The following is an 18,840-nucleotide window of genomic DNA, read 5'->3' on the forward strand; positions in this document are numbered from 1 at the left end:
TACCTGCTAATTAAACTTAGAATACTTAGGAAACTAGTAATTTTGCTGCTGTGGTGCTTAGGTTCCTCAGGGATACCTTAATCCAGACTGTGTGCAATTTGTATGTAACAAATTAGACACAGTGATCAGCTGGGGAAAATACCAGAAAGGACTCACTGATGGGCTACATAATCTGTGAATGTTAGATTTCTCTTCCAGTCTTTTAGGGCCAAATCAGTCATTCCTTTGATCGTTATCATGTAAATGACTGCTTTTCAGAGTAGCAAGTTCTAAGTGGCCCATGATTTACCCATCAGTGCAAACCAAGTTCTCAATCTTTGCACTAAGGAAGGAACAGTGCAACAACTTCTAAGAAAGCCAGACAACTGGCAGCCTCATTAAGGATATCAAGAACTACATGAAAGAGAGATCAGATTTTTCTTTTACCATTGCTTGATAAGCCTTTCAAGCCTAAAGAGACACATATAGCCTTTTCAATGGAAAAAAAAAATAATTTCATTAACAACTAGTACAGAATACACTTTATACACCAAAAATTTCTGATCTTACATCAAATTTGGAAATAGATGAATGTAACTAATGTAACAAATTTTTAGAAAAGCTAAAACTTTCCAGAATAGTAAAAAGAGCTAAACACTAATTTTTGCTATGTTCTCCTGTATTAAGCTCAACAATCCTTAAAATTGACTTGCCATGGCAATAAAAAAAAATTTGCCCTTTTGGCTAGTAAGAGTTCACATGTTCAGAAAACAAGAAAGCTGAAGTTGGTAGATAGTTTCTCAACTAAAGTGTACTTAAACAATACAGAATTGAAGTGTTAACAGTGGCATCTCCTCAAACTAGAGGGAAAGCTGCCTCCACTTATTGAGAAGTTTATTAAGCTGTATTACATTGATGAGAATACAAAATAAACCCTTGTGCTAACATGCTCACATCTTGCAATACAACTTTGCCTATAAATTATGAAGTCTTGAACTAAAAATAAGCATAGCATGCCATGACATTTTTTAAGTCTGAAATGAAGCAGACTAAAGTGTGGTTCTCTTACATTTAAAAAAAAAAAATATCCTTTCGTACAGTGCTGTTTTCAACATAATTTTAATTACACTTTTCAGCATACAAAAATAAAGCTAAACTACAAGCTAAAAACTTCTGTTTATGTATTAACAAACAAATTAAATTTCAGATTCTCTTTAGGCACTAACACCTAATGATATCTACATATATTCAATTCTTCACACTCCAGACACTGGTGAAAAAACTACATCTCTCTGAACTGAGTGTCTACTGATTGACATGATTTTAGCCATTTACAAATTTCAGCATTTATGCCGCTAAGTCAAATTTTCACTTTCAAAATTATGATAACCTCAAAGGCAGTGTCTGGTTGCTACAAAATGGAAAGTACCAAGTGGCATATGCCCCAGGTGATTCAGAGCTCACATCTTTAAGATTGATAATAGCATTATAGTGGTAAAGCATACTAACATTTACAAAATTCAAGATTATTTTGTCTATATTTTTCTCTAACAATACAAGGACTCTGATCTTGTTTCACTACAAGAGTGATGGAGAGATGTTTCAGACCTAGAAGCAGACAATATACATACCATTATAGCATTACTGTTTGCAAGGATCATACTCATTTATGAAAAATAACTAAGTAAGGACTGGTAACACAATAGGTATACAATAATTTATAACATACAGAGGAGTCTTTATCTGTTTCTTAGAATAAACAAACAAAAAACCAAACAAAACAAAACAGGTATTTCCCATATCTAGTAACTATTACAAGATAATGGTACCAGCTAAGGGCAAAAGAGAGAAGGTACTATGTAACAGATATGATGAGTTCAACTTAATTTCAGGTATCGCCTCTGGATGTAACTAGTCCTAGCAAGCAATGCAAAGCATGCTACAGATTACAAATTTAACTTCATAAATTTTGTTGAATTTGTGGATACCACAACCCTGGCAGTGCTCAAAGCCAGGTTGGATGGGGACGTGGTCTAGTGTGAGGTGTCCCAGCCCATGGCAGGGGTGAGTAGAACTAGAAGATCTTTAAGGGCCAAACTAACCCCAGAACATTCTATGGTTCTATAATAGTGCACAGTATTATTACTGTGTGAGTGATACATCCTAAATGGGTGAAAGGAATGCCACTTTGTTGTTACTTGCCAGAAAGAGATAAGCCTTTGGAATACTAGCAGCATAATTGGCATTGGAAACATCCACAACCCATTTCAGAATCAAAGCTGTGCATAGGTTGCTATCAGTCTATTAATAAAAGCCTAGTTCAGAGGTATCCATCTATCCAAAACAGTCATTAAAAAATAGCAGGTGACTACTAAATAGGCAAAACCCACATCTGACCCATTTACTACATATTCTCCAGGTATTTCTAGTTTCTAATCAAGTGCTTTTATAGCCCCTAACTCCAATTCCAACATAGAAAAACTAAGAATTCTTTACATACCCTACTACTATTGGTGTTTGCAAACAAATTTCCATGCCTCACAACGTGTTAAATCCACCGACTTCGATGAAATCATCTAAGCCACAGTCACCTCTATTTTGAGTTTGACATCCTGCTTTATCCACCAAGCCATTCTGCTACCACCTTCTTTCAGAATGCAAAGAAAAATCCTGTCTGCTATCCAAAACTGTCTTGGGAAATAGCTATGAGCACTAATGCAAGCTTATGTTTATATGCTTTATGTTATCTTAGCAAAATAGCAATGTATAATCACTCTTCAGAGCAATTCACATTTTCAAGTACTAGTTTTCATGTCAACTCAGCTGTATTTTACATGTGATTTCATCTATCATGAACCACCCATTCTCAAAACCTCTACCCAAGTTAACTGCATTCACAAAGTGCAAAACCTGATTTGACATATCAGCTCAGCACACAAGCTTGTTAATGAAGACAATGGACTTCCCATGGAAGATGGACACATTCAGTGGATGATGCACTCAATTCTGCAGGAGCAGGTTGGAACTTCATTACTGTACTAAGCTACCAGGTTGTTAAGTGAGCTACCCCCTACAGAGATAAGCATATTACAGAGTAACAGCTCTCCAGGAGCAGCTTTTTAGGAACACCTGATAAAAAGAGATAGATGCTAACCGCTCACAGATCTGCACAGTATTTTCAAAATAAAATCAGAAATACAGTATTTGCAAGAAAATATGACTTGAGGAGGGGAAGAAATGTGTATTTGGTGGCTTATTGCTTTTGTTGCTTTTTCTCCTTAACAAAAAAACAATCAACAAAATCAAATAAAACCCCTAAAAACCCCCAGACACTTTTTGTAAGGGAACCATAATTAATATACAATGTAACAATGTGCTGCATATAGCCTCACACATGTGATGCGCTAGCTAGAAAGTTAAGGCTGCCATCCATAACTATTAACTTCCAAAGGCATGTTTCTCTTAGTGTACACTATCCTTTACATACTTTGTAACATCATAGAGCTATGCTGCTTCAGGATAACAAAACTCAAGAAACCAAACTAATACCAGACATGATATACTGAAAGAACTTCAGCTCTTCCCAACAGAGAAATTTAGCTTTTCAATGAAAACATAAATAATACATGTATGTTTTCACTAATATCCACATTTCAAATGAAAGCAGCTCTATAAATAAAACCATATGGTCTAAAAATATTCCTTTAATAAGCATGTACCAGCAGAAACATCCCTCTAAAATACTTATTTTATTAGTGAAATGGTACCAAAGATAACAAGTATACAAACAATCTCTTTGCTCTATGCTACTTACACATCATAAATAAGACAGCTGTTGTTGCAAGACAATCTTTCACAGTCTTCCTGTAAGCATATAGATTTTTTATTTTATCAGAATTAGCCGTTTACCAGCCAACAGCATGTGGCTTAAACATCACAAAAATGGCTGTTCTATACTTTACACGGTAAAGCATTTTCTGTTGTCTTAAATGTACACAGTGGCAAGAAGATTAAACCTTATAGAAAATGAAGAGTGATTAAGCAGCTTCACAATCAAATTGAATTTCATTACCTTAGGAGTTGGGCAAAGTTTTCATTCCGTGTAATATGCTTCCCTTCCATTGAAAAAATTAACTATGCAGAGGAAAATTAAAACAAGTAGAAAGCAAATAGCCAATACACTTAGTTTTTTATTTTAACCAAAAGAAATAACACTTCCCATGAGGTAAGGCAATAAAGTAATTTGATTGCATTAAACTGTAGTAAAAATAATCTACGCGATTTAAGATATAATTATATCTCAAAAGTGTAACTTATCAGAAACCTCATGTAACCAATTAAACTACTTCAGAGAATAGAAACCATGTTCTACCATGACAAAAACACTTCTGTCATTCTCTTCTTGAATGCTTTCTTCTCAAAATATGAAAAAAGAATCTCTACTATGTAAGCCCTACATAAATTAGAACTTTCTTCCTCAGATTATTTATCCCCTATTTCTTTGCATGCCATACCTATTATATTGCCCAACAGGTATCAGAGAAAATAACAGAGAGGTAACAATTAAGGCCATCCAAATGTATATTAAATGTCTTAAGGGCTTTCATTGATGCAGGTGATCAGAGCACACTCTGTATTCAGCTACTACTTCGTACAGTGGTGGTCCCCAAATTACATCTTTTCTCTTATTTATAAATCTCTTCTAAGAATAAAAAATAAAAGCAAAGTGGAGCTTCACTATTTTAAAAGTGAATCAAACAACCATTCTGGCAAGTCACTTGCATTTTTGTCTACAGTATGGTGGTGGCAAAGTAGCAAGAGAGATCATATAAGATTTAGCTGAAAATGTGTTAACAGCACACATACATTTCTAGAAAATACCGCATTTTAAGAAGGCACTAAAGCTTCTGCTTGTGCTCCCATTTTTTTAACAAAAAGGAAAAATTTATTCTCTTAATGGCACCTGTACTATTTTCAGCTGAACAGACACACTGCAGTACATTGCAAAACAAAGCTGTAAGTTCTGGTATCATCATACAGATGTGCTCACTTCTCTATGGACAAAGAAAACAAAACAAAGCAACTCCAAAATAACCCTGTAAACTAACCTAACATCTATAACATGGCAATGTTCCTTCCACAGAAAAAGCGCATGCATTATTCAAATACTTTAAAAGAAATATTAATTTGAAGGATATTAGTAGGAAATTATTTTAAATAATAAACCCTAAGAATCTCAAGCAGTGAGCAAATGAAAAACATACTAATCTGAGTATTTAACATAAGAACAGTACAACTGTGTTTATGTTTAAATCCCCTTTCCCGACAGTTGTCATTTACAAGGAAAAAAAGTGTGTATATTTATGCACCATTTTCAAGCACATCAAACAGCACACATTAAAGTTTTTGCAGATCTTTTAACCTACAGGGCAAAACAATACAAAAGTCATCAACAAGCATTATGATAAACAACCTTCAATGCATATCTTCAGCTTCTTTTGGGAAGTACAGGTTTACATCTTTCAGTTTCTAGTTATTTGTAACAGCTTATAGCAAAACTTAACACAAATCATTTTACAAGTACAGCCATCATGGAAATGCATGGATTTTCAGAGATGAATAGTTTTGATGGCATCTGCCTTTTCATGGTATTAACTACTGGTCTGTGCTCTCTTGCTTTACAGCAAGAAGACAACAAAGCTATCACAAGAATTGGAGGAGCTACTAATACTATCAACACGTTCAGGTTGATTGCTTTGACATTTTCTTCCTCATTTTGGGAAATAAAATGCTTTGGATTTCATTTCTTGGTTGAATCAGAAGTTCATTCTTTGCTTTAAACCTCTTCCACTTTAATTGAGAGGTTTTCTTCATTTGGTTGACAGTTCCCGTTCTGTTGTAGCTTGACTTCATCTGTCCTTTGTGTATCTCTATTGTCTACTTCTTTGTCAGTTTCCGAATTCTGATCTTCTTTATTGTTATCTTTGTCCTACCAAAGGTAAAAATATTTGACAACAAAATAATATTCTTAGCATTATAGGCTGTGACTTCCAACCAGCTCTCAGTAATTTTATTGTTTCAATTTTTACACATAAATCTTGTATTTGCAAATTTTAGAAAAGAGGTGTGAGCTTCTTTGTCCCTCGCCTTTTTTAGAAATAAGCTTTCTTTTTAGTTGGCTGAAGTTCCGCAGTCATAACATAACAATCTGTAACCCAAGAAATCATGCCATAAAATGTTCTATTAACTATAATAACTATATTAACTATATAGAAGTTGTAGAACAAGCAGCACCATGTAACGTATGAGAAACAGCTCCAGAAACTAAAACTTCACCAATATTTTTTAAATAGAACAGGAATAAATTTTTTTCCTTCTTATTTTTTGTCAGGTATATGATGCATTGTAAGAGAGTTCTGGGTAAGATACTCAAACATTTGAACAGTCACCTAAACCAGCAGTTTTAGAACAGCTGAGTAATTCTGAGCACAACAAACTACTCTTTAAAAGATGTGATGCTATTCAAATTCTAAGATTAAATAATTTGAAGATGTTTCATTTCTTCTATTTTGCAGGGAATAAAAATCCTATAGCACTCTTACACAACTTTATTCCTATAGAATCCAATGTACAGACAAGGACCAATTCAATAAGGTAGAGTTGGAACTGCATGGTGAGAGTTTATTTAGGAAGTCATCTCAGTTTGACAGTCAAGCCATCCCTGAACATTGCTTGTTAGTCAATGACCAGCCATCTCCTTAAAGTAGGAAGCCAGGCAAGTCCTAATTAATACAGAGCACACAGCACAAATGAGAAACAAGGTGTATCTGTAACCTAAGCTCAAAACCCCCTACAGGTCTACTTTAGACTTAAACTGGCCTGCTAACCCCAACTGCAAAATAAAAGAACAGGAGAAAAAGAAGGGAACAGTAAAAGAATGCAGAGAATTTCAATAATGGCTTCACTATTGCTTAATTCTGCTGATCACTTGGGTCACACAAACTTACCTTTAAAGTAGTGGTGCTTTTGTCAGATTTCTCCTTTCCCTCCTTTTCTTTACTACTTTTTTTCTTGGAAGTGGAGCGTTCTCTTTCTCTTCTTTCATTATTTGTATCTCTTTCTCTTTTCTTTTCTTTCTTGTTTCTGTTTCAGAAATTTTTTATTTAAATTAGGATTTTATCCAACTACAACAAACTTCAAACCATTTGACTGCAAACTAAGCCTCCAGCATGGACTTCCAAAAAGCCTCCCCAACTTTAACCCATCACAAAGACAATGGGAATTTTTTGGCTGAAGAGAGTTTAACAGTGCAATATGACCACCAGACACTGTATTTGCAAAGAAAAAAGCAAATTCATCTCTGTCAGATGAAGGGGTTTTATTGATTTGAAGCAATTTGCAATGCTGACTGATTTGAAACCATGTCATTGAAAGGATACCAGAGCTCAAAAGGGTTGAAGTTTAGAGTTAGTTTTAAATTAAAACTGAATCAAACTGACGGACTGAAATCATCTGAAATCATTAGCACAAATGCAGTAAAACAGAGAAATTACTATGAATTCTTCCTTCTTTACTGATCATTAACTTCTGTGTTTACATCAAACTGACCTTCTTGGAGAAGGAGTTCGTGAAGACTTTCTTTTTGCTGTTTTTGATGTTTTAGGAGACTTGGAGGGACTTCTGCTCTTCCTTTTACGCCTTTCTCTACAGGACCAAGAAATTCAATATCATTAAAACTCAAAAATAATAAACTCAAAGGAGATTAAAAAATAGCTCTTACAATGATCTAACAGATCTACTGTATATGACAGTCTATATTACCAACCAAATATGAACTGTACAGACTAAAAAATAAAAATGTTTATGCTTCAGTTTAGTGGGAAAGGCAAGGCTAAAGTAGGGAAAAAAAAAAAGTGCCCTTTCAATTTCTTTTTAATCCTTATATGCTTGATAACAATGAAAACACATTGAAGTTGGTAATACTGTATCAGTTTACTTTTTTCAGTCAGGAAAAAAACTCAATTGAATGAAGAGCAATATTAAGACAAAAGGTGTAACTTTTGAGCAATATAAGTTTCAAAACATAGCATTACAAACTGAAGATCACTGCAACTTCAGTTTAACCTGAATGAAATTTAATTCCTAAATATATGAGCTAGAATTAGTTGGTTTGGAAGAAAACAGGCAAAATGAAGCCCAAGTTGTTGTCGAAGTCTGAATAATTAAGACTGTTTTTCTGGTGGTCCTTGCTTAGCAAACAGAATATCATCATAGAAGACCTTGAAGTGTTTTACAAAACTGCTGTTTTACATAGTTGAACATTTTCCTGAAGCTGCCATTACAGAGTACAATCTTGAACACAACAAAACAAGAAATAACTGGTTGGTTGTACTGAGGCACATGTTATATTAAGGCAAAAACTGAGCCATTAACAAAATTGCAGAACTCATCTATCAAAAGAAGATTTTTTTCTTATCAACTCTTTGTAAAGCAGGAAAAGGAGATTAGAAGAAGAACTGAAGAAAAAGAGAGAAGTTTAAAACTTACTTCTAGATACAGCACAAAAGCTACATTTACAGATAACAGCTTCTGAAATTTGTGAAGATTTGAATTTCCAATGTTTAGAAAAGACAAGAAATAAACAGTTACTAGACAAGGAGCAAAAGGACACAAAAAATTATAGCCAGTTATCACTATATAGATCAATACTCTGACAACACCATCTACTGTGACTGTCCTGATTTTGGCCAGAATAATTTTCCTTCTAGTAACCAGAACAGTGCTGTGTTTTGGGCTCAGTATGAGAATGATGTTTTAATTACTTACCCCTAAATCAAGGACTTTTGTTTCCTAAGCTCTGCCAGCAAGTAGGTATGCAAGACACTGGGAGGGAGCACGGCCAGGATAGATGACTCAACAGGCCAAAAGTCAGTGAGGGATGAGTGACTGTGCAGTGCATCACTTGTTTCTCTTGGACTTTACTCCTCTCTATTCTTTCCATTACAATTATTACTGTTACTATGATTATTTTGTTTCTATTACTAATGTATTCTTTCCTCAACTCTCAAAACAGAGCCTGGAAGTGCATGACAAGGTTGAATAAGGAAGGGATTGGTGAGGAAACAAAAGAAGTCAAAAGAACTGTCGTGCTTTAACTCCAGATGACAACTAAATCCTGAGTGGCATTTGTGCATTCCCTGCCTTCTTTTACCCCCATTTCCCCTCAACTTCCACACCCCCACCTCACCAGGAGAGGAGAGTAAGCAGAAAAAAAAATGGAAAACTCCACCACCGTACCGGATGCTAGTAAGAAATTTAATTCTCTTTCAATCAAAACCAAGACAGCGACCTCCTGAAGCTGCACAGGACAAGATTCCTGAAGTATTTAGTTCAGCAAGCTTTTGATTTATCTTTGATAAACAAAAATATAAAATGGCCTCAAAATCGTAAATAACACAATGACTAATCAGTTGTTCACTAGTTAACATACACTGTATTTTGAACATCTCCACATTGATCATCACCTTTATTTAACTGATGATAATGGAAATTGATTATTCTCTCTCACTGCTGTCACTTTGGCTACATTGAGTACATTTCGACCTGACTTTGCTTTCCAGCATATGTACCTGCAAACCAAATGCTTTGGCAATTGTGCTCAAACTAGAAACTGCTTATTCATTAAACTTTATTTTCAGTTTCTGCTTTTCTTATTTCAAGTTGAAGAATTATCACTGTGCCTCACTGCATGTTCCCATCTCTATTACATTTGTACATAAAAAGATTTTTGTGCACCTGTTTCATTAAATGCCTTACACAGTGCTAATAGAGCAAAATTTAAGAAAAATAAGTTCTGAATACTTTGATAGTGACCCTATGTCTCTTAATTATACACCGAAATAACATTCTGCATATGATCTGGTGCTACTGGCTCTGCTAGCCTGTTAAGATAGCTCCTTTTCCAACTGATTTCTTGTCCCATGGTCTATTTCTTCTTTCAGCTAGGAATCACAACCATCTTATTTCCAGTACTTACAAGCATGTCTGTCAGCAAAGCAAGGTCATCTGCTATATAGTTCTTAGAAGGTCTTATATCTCCTATTCCACCTTCACCTTTTCTCCAAAAAGATTACTATTGGCCCAATATTTTACATTTACTTTTATATTTTACATGATCAGCAGTCAACTGCTGTACTGAAATGCCTATCTGTTGAACAATCTTCACTGGAAAGGTCGGCAACCGTTTCAACTATGCAATGTCCATCACCCAAGAAAGACCCCTAATGTAACCCAACCTATTCACAATTACTTTTCAGAGAACAATGATGCTAGTAAGGTTGGAAGGGCCCTCTGAAGATCATTTAGTCAAACCTATCCCTTCCCCACCTTACAAGAGGGTCAATCAGAGTAGATTATTAAGGGTCATATCCAGGAAGATTTTTGGACGGAGGAGACAACAATCCCTTGAGGTGACTGGCTCCAGTTTACCCAGTAAAACCACAATTTCAACACAAGAGGAAAAAAACCGCTTTATTACCTATAGGTCAATATGTACCTGTCACCTCTTAATTGTCACAGGCCTCCACTGGCTCTGTCTTCTCCATATTATCAGATATTCATACGTATTGATAAGATAGATGCTCCTCAACCTTCTCTTTTCCAAGCTAAACAAGATTCCTCAGTACTCCCTTGTATGAAGGAAGCTCCAAGCCCTTTATCAGCTTCATGGCCCTTCACTGGACTCAGTCCAGTACATCTGCATGTCTCTTGTAATGGGAAGCCCAGAACAGGCTTCTAAATATGTAATCACCAGAAGAGGGAAAGAATTACCTTTCTTGACCTACTCACAAACATTGCTGGCTTTCCTGGCAGCAGGGCCTGCAAGCCAGCCTTCCAGTTAGTGAACCCCCATGCTATACACATGCAATGGCATTATTCCTGCTCAGGTGCAGGACTTGTCATTTTTCTCTGTTCAACTCCATGACATGACTACCATTTCTCCCACCTGCTGAGGTTTGTCTAAATGGCAGACCAGCCTCCTCCCACAGCTGGTTCTCTGTTATTTGGAAAGCTACAGAGGATGTACTCTGTCCCACTGTCTAAGACGCTGATAATGACATTGACCAGCAGTGGCCTCTGCATTGATGCTCTAAGGAACAGTTACATCTGAAGAAAAAATTGTAAATCCATATTAGGAGTATTTTCTCATTGTCCAGCTTCAGAAGAACACTGCCCTTGCTTAACAACACCTGTATCACACCAAAGTACAGTTTTGTACTTTGACTGCACTAGAAATGCACTAATTTGCACAAGAATTCTTAGTTCAAGTACACATGATATTGAAGCTTTCCCACAGTGCTTTCTTAACTAGTAAGACTCCTAAGGGGGAGCAAAATTACTGCAAACTAGAGTATGAGCTTTTGCTAACACTCAGCTAACTAACCAAACTTGCTATTTGGCACTAGGAATTTGGTTTTCCACCAAGGTTCCTATATAAGCTACATATTGTGAAGCCTTTATACAGTTTTCTGCATTTATCAAATTCAACACTCTGAGGCCTATGAGTTGAAAAAAATGGTTTCAAAGCTGATAGAAGTATCTCTGTGGGCCTTCCAGTCATTTAAGTAGGAAGCTGCATACGCTTAAGGAAGAAACAATATTTTGTCTACAAATCTCATAACACAAACACAATGTTCCAAAACCATTACACCTTTTTCTGCCTTCCATGGAACTTGAACTGATGAATTTTGAGAACTACAAGAATTCTGCTTTTGTCTAGTGAAATTATTAAAACAGGTAAAACTTGTCCAATTCATGCAGCACTTCATTATCTCAAGATTATAATCTGACATTTAAATCTGATACAATTCTGAACTCCCTCATTCCTGATGTAACAGAAAGGACCTTATCCACCAATGCTTATAAACCTAACATGGCTGCATAGTTTTTAGAATATGCCTGAGTTGGCTTACAGAGAATGATTGTAATCTCACAGCCTCTTTCTGCAGCAATGAATATATCCAGACTTCCTGCCAGTTAAGCTCCCCTCAGAGCCAAAACCAACAGCTGCATTAACTTTATTATTTTCCTGCTTATTGTAAGCAGTGTTAAGAAATGTTACTTCCAAGTTACACCTGGACATCTAGTCAGATAAACATATTTGTCTCTTCCAATTGAGATACACTCACCTTGTGAAAAGCTAGCCAGCCAAGCCACAAGCTTGCTTCCCACAGTTCACCAGCCACCCAGCCAAAGAGAGGCAAGTACTAGCAAACAACTGCAAGACCCACAGACCAAAATGCTGCAGTATGAAAGTAATTAAAGAACTATGTAAGAGTGACTCAAACTTTCATCAGGGCAAAGATGATGTGTGTGATGTTAGTCAGAACTTCTGGCTGTCTGTAACATACAGAAATGGCACAAGAATCCTCTGATTACTGTGCTCAAGATTGATAGAATATGGGTATGTGAAAGTCAAGTACCACCAGCCAAACAAGAAACTCTGTTCTATCAGGCATCATATAGAGCTTTTTATAACAGATGTTATTTTAAAAGAAAATCCACAAAACAGAAATAATACAAATTTATTTAGCAAGTGACAGGGTGCTATCAATATATAAAAATTAGGATAGTGCCTCACTGATCTGACAAGTCAAAAAAAAAAAAACCAAAACAACCAAAATAAAAACAAGCATGAAAAATTCTAAACAAACCTGCTGGAGCTACGAGATCTTCTTGAAGAGCTATAGCTTCTTGGGGGTGTTCTGGATCTCTTATCTTTCTTCTTTTTATCATCTCTCTCTTTTTCTCGCTCCTTCTCCTTATCCCCATCTTTTTCCTTTTCTTTGTCTCTGTCCTTTTCTTTGTCCCCTGCTTTGTCCTTATCTCCCTCCTTGTCCTTAATCTTCTCTCTGTCCTTCTCTCCTTCTTTCTCAGTATCTTCTTTTTCTTTGTTCTCATCTATCTCTTCCTTGTCTTTTTCCTTATCTTTATCTTTTTCCTTTTCCCTGTCCCTGTCTTTGTCTCGCGCTCTCTCTCTGTCTTTGCTTCGCTCTTTATCTCTCTCCTTGTCCTTCTCCCTATTTCTCTCTTTATCTCGCTCTCTTTCCCTGTCTTTGTCTCGATCCCTATCCTTCTCCTTGTCTCGGTCTCTGTCTTTCTCTTTTTCTTTGGCCTTTTCTTTTTCCTTGATCTTTTCTTTGTCTCTTTTCTTGTCCCTGTGAAAAGCCAAACACAAACCCATTAATTCATCTTTGAACTTTCCAATTAAAATTACAACTAATTTTTTACATCAAGATAAAGTGTGTGTCTCTATAGAAAAATAGCAATCATCCAATATTTTAATTTTTACCCCTGTTCAAACTGAGGGAAAGCTATATATAGCTAGGAAATACACACCTATATACATCTAGGAAAAATTTGGAAACCAAGCTGGAGAAGGGGAAGCCAAAACCAAATCTAAGCACTGTCTTCCAAGTGATGCTACTATGTTTGGAGAGAATGTTTCTCTTCACCTAACAGTAACGTAATTATGCATATATAAATTTTCTATATTTTGTCAGGAGACAAACTCTACAATCTGTAAATCCACTCTTTACTAAAAATGTACCCACATAAAATGGTCTTCAGATTAATCACTGCCAGTTGAGTAATGACAGCTGACTGATAAGTCTTTATATTCTACAGTTTTCTCTCAAAGATATCCTTGAACTGCCTGGAAGTCCAACAACACTTAATATGTAAAAATAAATAGAAATAAATACATAGAAATAAAAAGAAAACAAAATGTCACCATATTCCCTTAAAAGGCAAATATAAGATCAAAATTCAATCAAGACAATTCAAACATGCGCAATATCATTAGGAATTTGAAAATTAATGAAAAATGCTAATACAGTAAAAACAGCCAAAAGGAAAACAGGTTCTTTGGGACAAGAAGTAGGATACATGTTCATAAAAAGAACAGCAAGGAAAATTCCATCTGATTCAGGTCATCAAGTCAAACAAAAACTAATTAGTAACAACTTCAGTTGGAAGATTACATTTTAGTATGGAACTATTTTAAAATGCAAGACTCCATCTTTCGTCTCCAGTACAGACACACATAACGAAAGAACAGCTGTTCAGAGAGAGAAACAGGAGAAACAGGTAGAGGAGAAATTGATTAGTAAGCCTTATTGTGTCAAGAAGAACCAGACTGACAGAAGTCCTTTGGTATTGGTATCTGTTCTAGATTTTTACACATTCGAAAAGAGACTCCTTCACACACGAAAGCTCCTAAGCACTCAAACTTTCCTCAAACTGAAGAAGTGTTTGGCTGAATCTTCCTCTCAACTGCAAATAAACAGCAGAGTGTTGTATGCTCTATGACCTGACAACTTTGATTTCCATGAGGTTCTGTCAAGTACTTCATTAGGGAGTCTCAGAGATGGAACATAACATCATAAAGATAAAGCCATGCACAGTCTCCACAACATCAGCCTTACAGCCTCCCAAGCAATGTCTTCTAGTTAATTTATCACAGAGATTTCATGGACTTTCCCAGATCAATGAGCAGATATAACAAGAAGCTCCAGAAAACAGAAACAGAGAATCAAAGGATCCACAAAAAACCCAGCCAGCTACACAGCCTAATTCTGTTTCCACATAGGTCCACAGATCTGCAGCGCTCTCTCCCACAAAACTTATCTCATAGAGTAAGAGGCAGCTGCACAACCTAAATACAAATATACCTTTAAATAAATCAAGGGAATTATAGAAATGAAACTAAGAACATACCAGAACTTTTATTCATGAAGCTATTTTCACAGGCAGTCTTGGTTTGAGCTTATTCACTAATTCATTCCTCAAAACATTATGCTATGATCTTGTTAAAATTTCACAGTTTAGTAATTAGATGATCAGACAAAAATAAACTAGATAAAATGCATACATATTATATCCTGAAATACATATACGCCATACAATCGATACATGCATTTGTTCCTGCTGTTTGACATACAAGAAATCAGAGATGAAAATAAAAGGTCACACACAAGAACCTTATCCATGTTCTCACAATACAGGGTTCAACATCAGTCTGAATTTGACCTTCTCAAGAGATACACATCAAACAAGCATTACCCTTTCTTTTATGGGTTCACAAGATACAGAGGATATTCCTTAAATATCAGTTGTATTCTGACAAAATCACTCCTACCAGTCGGTTTGGATGTCAATACAAATGTAGATGAGACTATCAAAGTTCAGGTGCCTCAGCATGACCATTTAACCCCTGGAGGTACACCATACAGGCTACAAGATAATTAATTCTATCCTAGCCAAGACTACTATACTCAGTATTAAAATTTACCTTCTGTCATTTTGTCCCACAAATGACACTCCACCCTTTTTGGTCACCTAAAAAGTTTGTTTTTTTTTTTCAAAACTGCGTATTGTGAGCCAACAGTACCATTTTGTGGAACAGAACTCACCGAGAACGAGAGCGACTTCTGGATTTCCGTCTTTCTGTAGATCTAGATCGTTTTTTCAGGGGACTTCGGGATCTGCGTCTGTCCTTGTGTCTTGAAAGAGATCTATTGCCAGATCTGCTTCTAAATGAAGAACGTCAGAAGAAAACTATTTTAACATTGAAACTTCATACAAATGAAGTCAACCAACAAAATGACAGTATACATGTGTTGTGCCACCACACAGTATTGTATGACATGATAAAGAATGACACCTTAACAATATACTGTCTGCAAATGATTTTGCAGATATGGATACTTTATGCTTCACCAGGTGTACATGCTCTTCTTTGAACCATTTAAGTTATACCAGTGTTTCATAATAATCTCCATGAATCTGGAAAATACAAGTTAGTATCATTTACAACAGTTGTCCTTACAAAATGACACCGCATAAAATCTCTGACAGTTTCTAGCAGACTGTAAAAATAATTAGTAAAATTTTATTTCCTTTCCAGGCCTTCATTTACTGAAGTCTTTGTCATCAAACATAACTTTGGTTGCAACAACCTTTTTGCTCTCTTCTCCATCCTTATAATTTAAATTCATAAAAAACCCTAATGATCCGTGGTGTAGCTTTTAGTCAAGTTACCTTACCAGATAAAAGAATCTATTGGTATGGATTTCAGTTGCAATTAAAGTGCAGATACTCTGATTCAAAAAATAAAGTCTTATGCAGATTTGATGAAGAAAATAGGACTTTTAAAATTCTTTTTCAAAATACTCCCTGTTTTCAGAAGACCCTTTTCCTCAAGGAAGCAGAAATAAATAGAAAAATTTACACATTAAGCTCAAAAAATAAAATAAAATAAAATCACTGGATCCTATGCTTCACAAGGTACCACAAAGTTTAACTTACCACAGACAGAAAGATCATGTATACTACTCAATAAAACCTGAAGAATTGTGAGGTAAAAAGCTGCACCTACCTTCCACAGCTCAAGACACACAGTATAATGATGCCTTAGGATTTCAGCTGTTATATTTCTCATACATCTGTAATCCTGCTATTCTTTAGTGTGTAACTCCATATATAGTGTTAGATACTGGTTTCCCATTTTGGTCAGACAAAACAATTTCTCCCTAGGCCTGAGAATCAAGGACACCTTACTTTCTCAGGCCCCAAGAAATGTACACAAAAGTTAGTTTGGAGGGCAAGCAAACTTGTGGCAAATTATTTCCTTACCTGAAGCTGTAACTGCAAGATTAAACCTCAATATCCAAATGGAAACATGTGGCCCATGATCTATTTTGGGTGTAACCCCCAGGGGGGACTTTGTCTACCCTAAATGTACCTGAAGGCCCTTCAATAAATGTAGCCACTTTTTATTCCTAATTTTGTCTGGACTCTGTTTTTAGGTAGTCCCAAACAGCATCAGTAATATATACCAAGAGAAGGGGAAGCCATTTTTTACTACAACTTTGTTCTCCTCATCAGCAAGGAAATACAAATCAACCGCAAGGCCAAATAATTACAACTGAACCAAAGCACCACCTTTGACAAATTCTATGTCACAGAGATGAAGATTACATTATATAACACAGGGAAGCAGTAAGGATACATAATTTTTATGGTTGGAGCTGCCTCAACAGGTCAGACTGCCTAATTTACAGCATTTTCTTAAATCTGACAGTAGCAATATTAAAGAATTTAACAAAACATAATAGAATATAGTAATTAAACATTTGTTTAAAGAACATGTTTTCCACATTTCAAAAACGAAAAGCTTATCTTCTAAAATTCCACTTGGTTTGTGCCAATACAAAGTAGTACTAAAATTACTGCATTGTTAGACTAAAGTTTATCAGTTATGCCTTGAGTTAGGGACACGGCAGAGAAGCAAGCAATAAAGAAGTAATCAAATGGTCCTTCTTGCATCAAAAAGGTACCTAACAATTTTGAAGATATCAGAATGTGTGGTTTCCTCCTATTGTGAAACTGAAGCCTGCATTTGTATATTTGAAAGTATAGCTGATTACTTCCTCTCACTGGATTTTCTGCATTTAAAAGTATCTTAGTAGTCTTATTTACAATGAAAGGATGCATGAAAGCTGCTGCTGCAATATGGGTGACACTCACCTTTTAAAAGTGTAAGCAATCAAATAACATTCCAAATTTTGTTGTTGTTGTTTTGTTTTTGTTTTTTTTTTTTATCCTTAATATAGCCAAGTATCTTTAGACTGATTTACCCAGGTTCTCAAAAGATATTCCTGACATGGAAAGAATCTAGGCCATTTTGGGAAGCCTTTATGATTCTTACAGAACAAGACTGCTTCATTTTCAGACAAAAAATCTTAATGGTAGTACTTCAAGAATGATCTAGAAAATTTCTGTTTCAGAACTGAACAAATTAAGTCAAGTAAACAAAACCTTAAAAATGAGAAACTGTCCCTGAAGCCTTTTCCCTGTGCTTTTCAAAAACACAGCTTCACATTTTCAGGACAGTAAATAAAAACAATGCATTTATTAACTCACTGTTTAGAAGTTGAAGACAATAGGAACTCTATACCAAAAACCAGCCAGCCTATCTGCTCAGGGTGTTACCTGTAAATTATATATTCCATCCACAAAATGCAATTTCCTCTTTAAAATACAAGTAACAAAACGTTATTTGCCTACATAGGCCAATGTACAAGAACATTAAATGTACAAAAACCCCACAGAACTTAATATTTTACATGGCACTGGAAGTGGCATCTAGTATGTTTGAACTGAAAGTAATTCTAAGAACATTTATGATTTAGAGGCACAGAGTATCTATTCAGAGATGAAATTCCTGCTTATCCTGATCTGCTGGATGCAAGTTAGTAATCCCTACAGGAATACTTGTCTAAAAAATGCCAGTAACCAGCACCATGCAAAAAAACCCCAATATGATCTTAGTCTGAAACAAAAAGCATTCCTACCTGTGTTTTGAGTGTGATCTTTTCCTCCTAGATCGGGATTTTGAGCTAGACCTGGATTCTGAACGAGAATGGGAACGAGATCGACCGCCTTTTCTTTCACTGCTCTTTCCAGACTCTGAGAGGAAAAAACCACTTTGCAGTGTAAGCTCAGAACATTTAAAGATCCCAGTTAACAATCTGGCACAAGTGGAATGTACCACATATATTGCAAGGGGCCTACTCTCTGCACATCTTCCTTCTTTGCAAATATCCTTCAGAAACATCCAAGAAAGTCATTGCATATACTCGTTGAGTGCAGCCATCCTGCAGCAGTACACATAAACCAGATAATTATAAACAGCTAGCTCTACTACGAATGGGCTTTATGTTGCTGCCACAATGCACAAGATAATAACATGTCCTCCTTTTGGTCTATTATTTAATAGAATTACCTTTTTTTTAACAA

The 18,840-nt window shown here is 35.7% G+C and overlaps 1 protein-coding gene across 3 annotated transcripts in view; it reads right to left on the reverse strand.

Annotated features, from left to right (window-relative positions):
- Positions 1-3,709: 3,709 nt before the first annotated feature.
- Positions 3,710-18,840, reverse strand: part of SREK1 (splicing regulatory glutamic acid and lysine rich protein 1) — a 31,561-nt gene continuing 16,430 nt past the window's right edge. For all 3 annotated transcript variants that reach the window (XM_079330680.1, XM_079330682.1, XM_079330681.1), the window contains exons 7-12: positions 18,396-18,510; positions 15,453-15,572; positions 12,693-13,196; positions 7,588-7,683; positions 6,987-7,122; positions 3,710-5,968 (exon numbers count right to left, since the gene is read on the reverse strand). In XM_079330680.1, the coding sequence (XP_079186806.1) occupies positions 5,816-5,968; positions 6,987-7,122; positions 7,588-7,683; positions 12,693-13,196; positions 15,453-15,572; positions 18,396-18,510 (1,124 nt within the window). In that variant the 3' untranslated portion in view covers positions 3,710-5,815. The remainder of the gene's footprint in view (positions 5,969-6,986; positions 7,123-7,587; positions 7,684-12,692; positions 13,197-15,452; positions 15,573-18,395; positions 18,511-18,840) is intronic.

The sequence above is a fragment of the Erithacus rubecula genome (assembly GCF_903797595.1).
Source record: "Erithacus rubecula genome assembly, chromosome: Z".
In the NCBI taxonomy this organism is placed as follows: Eukaryota; Metazoa; Chordata; class Aves; order Passeriformes; family Muscicapidae; genus Erithacus; species Erithacus rubecula.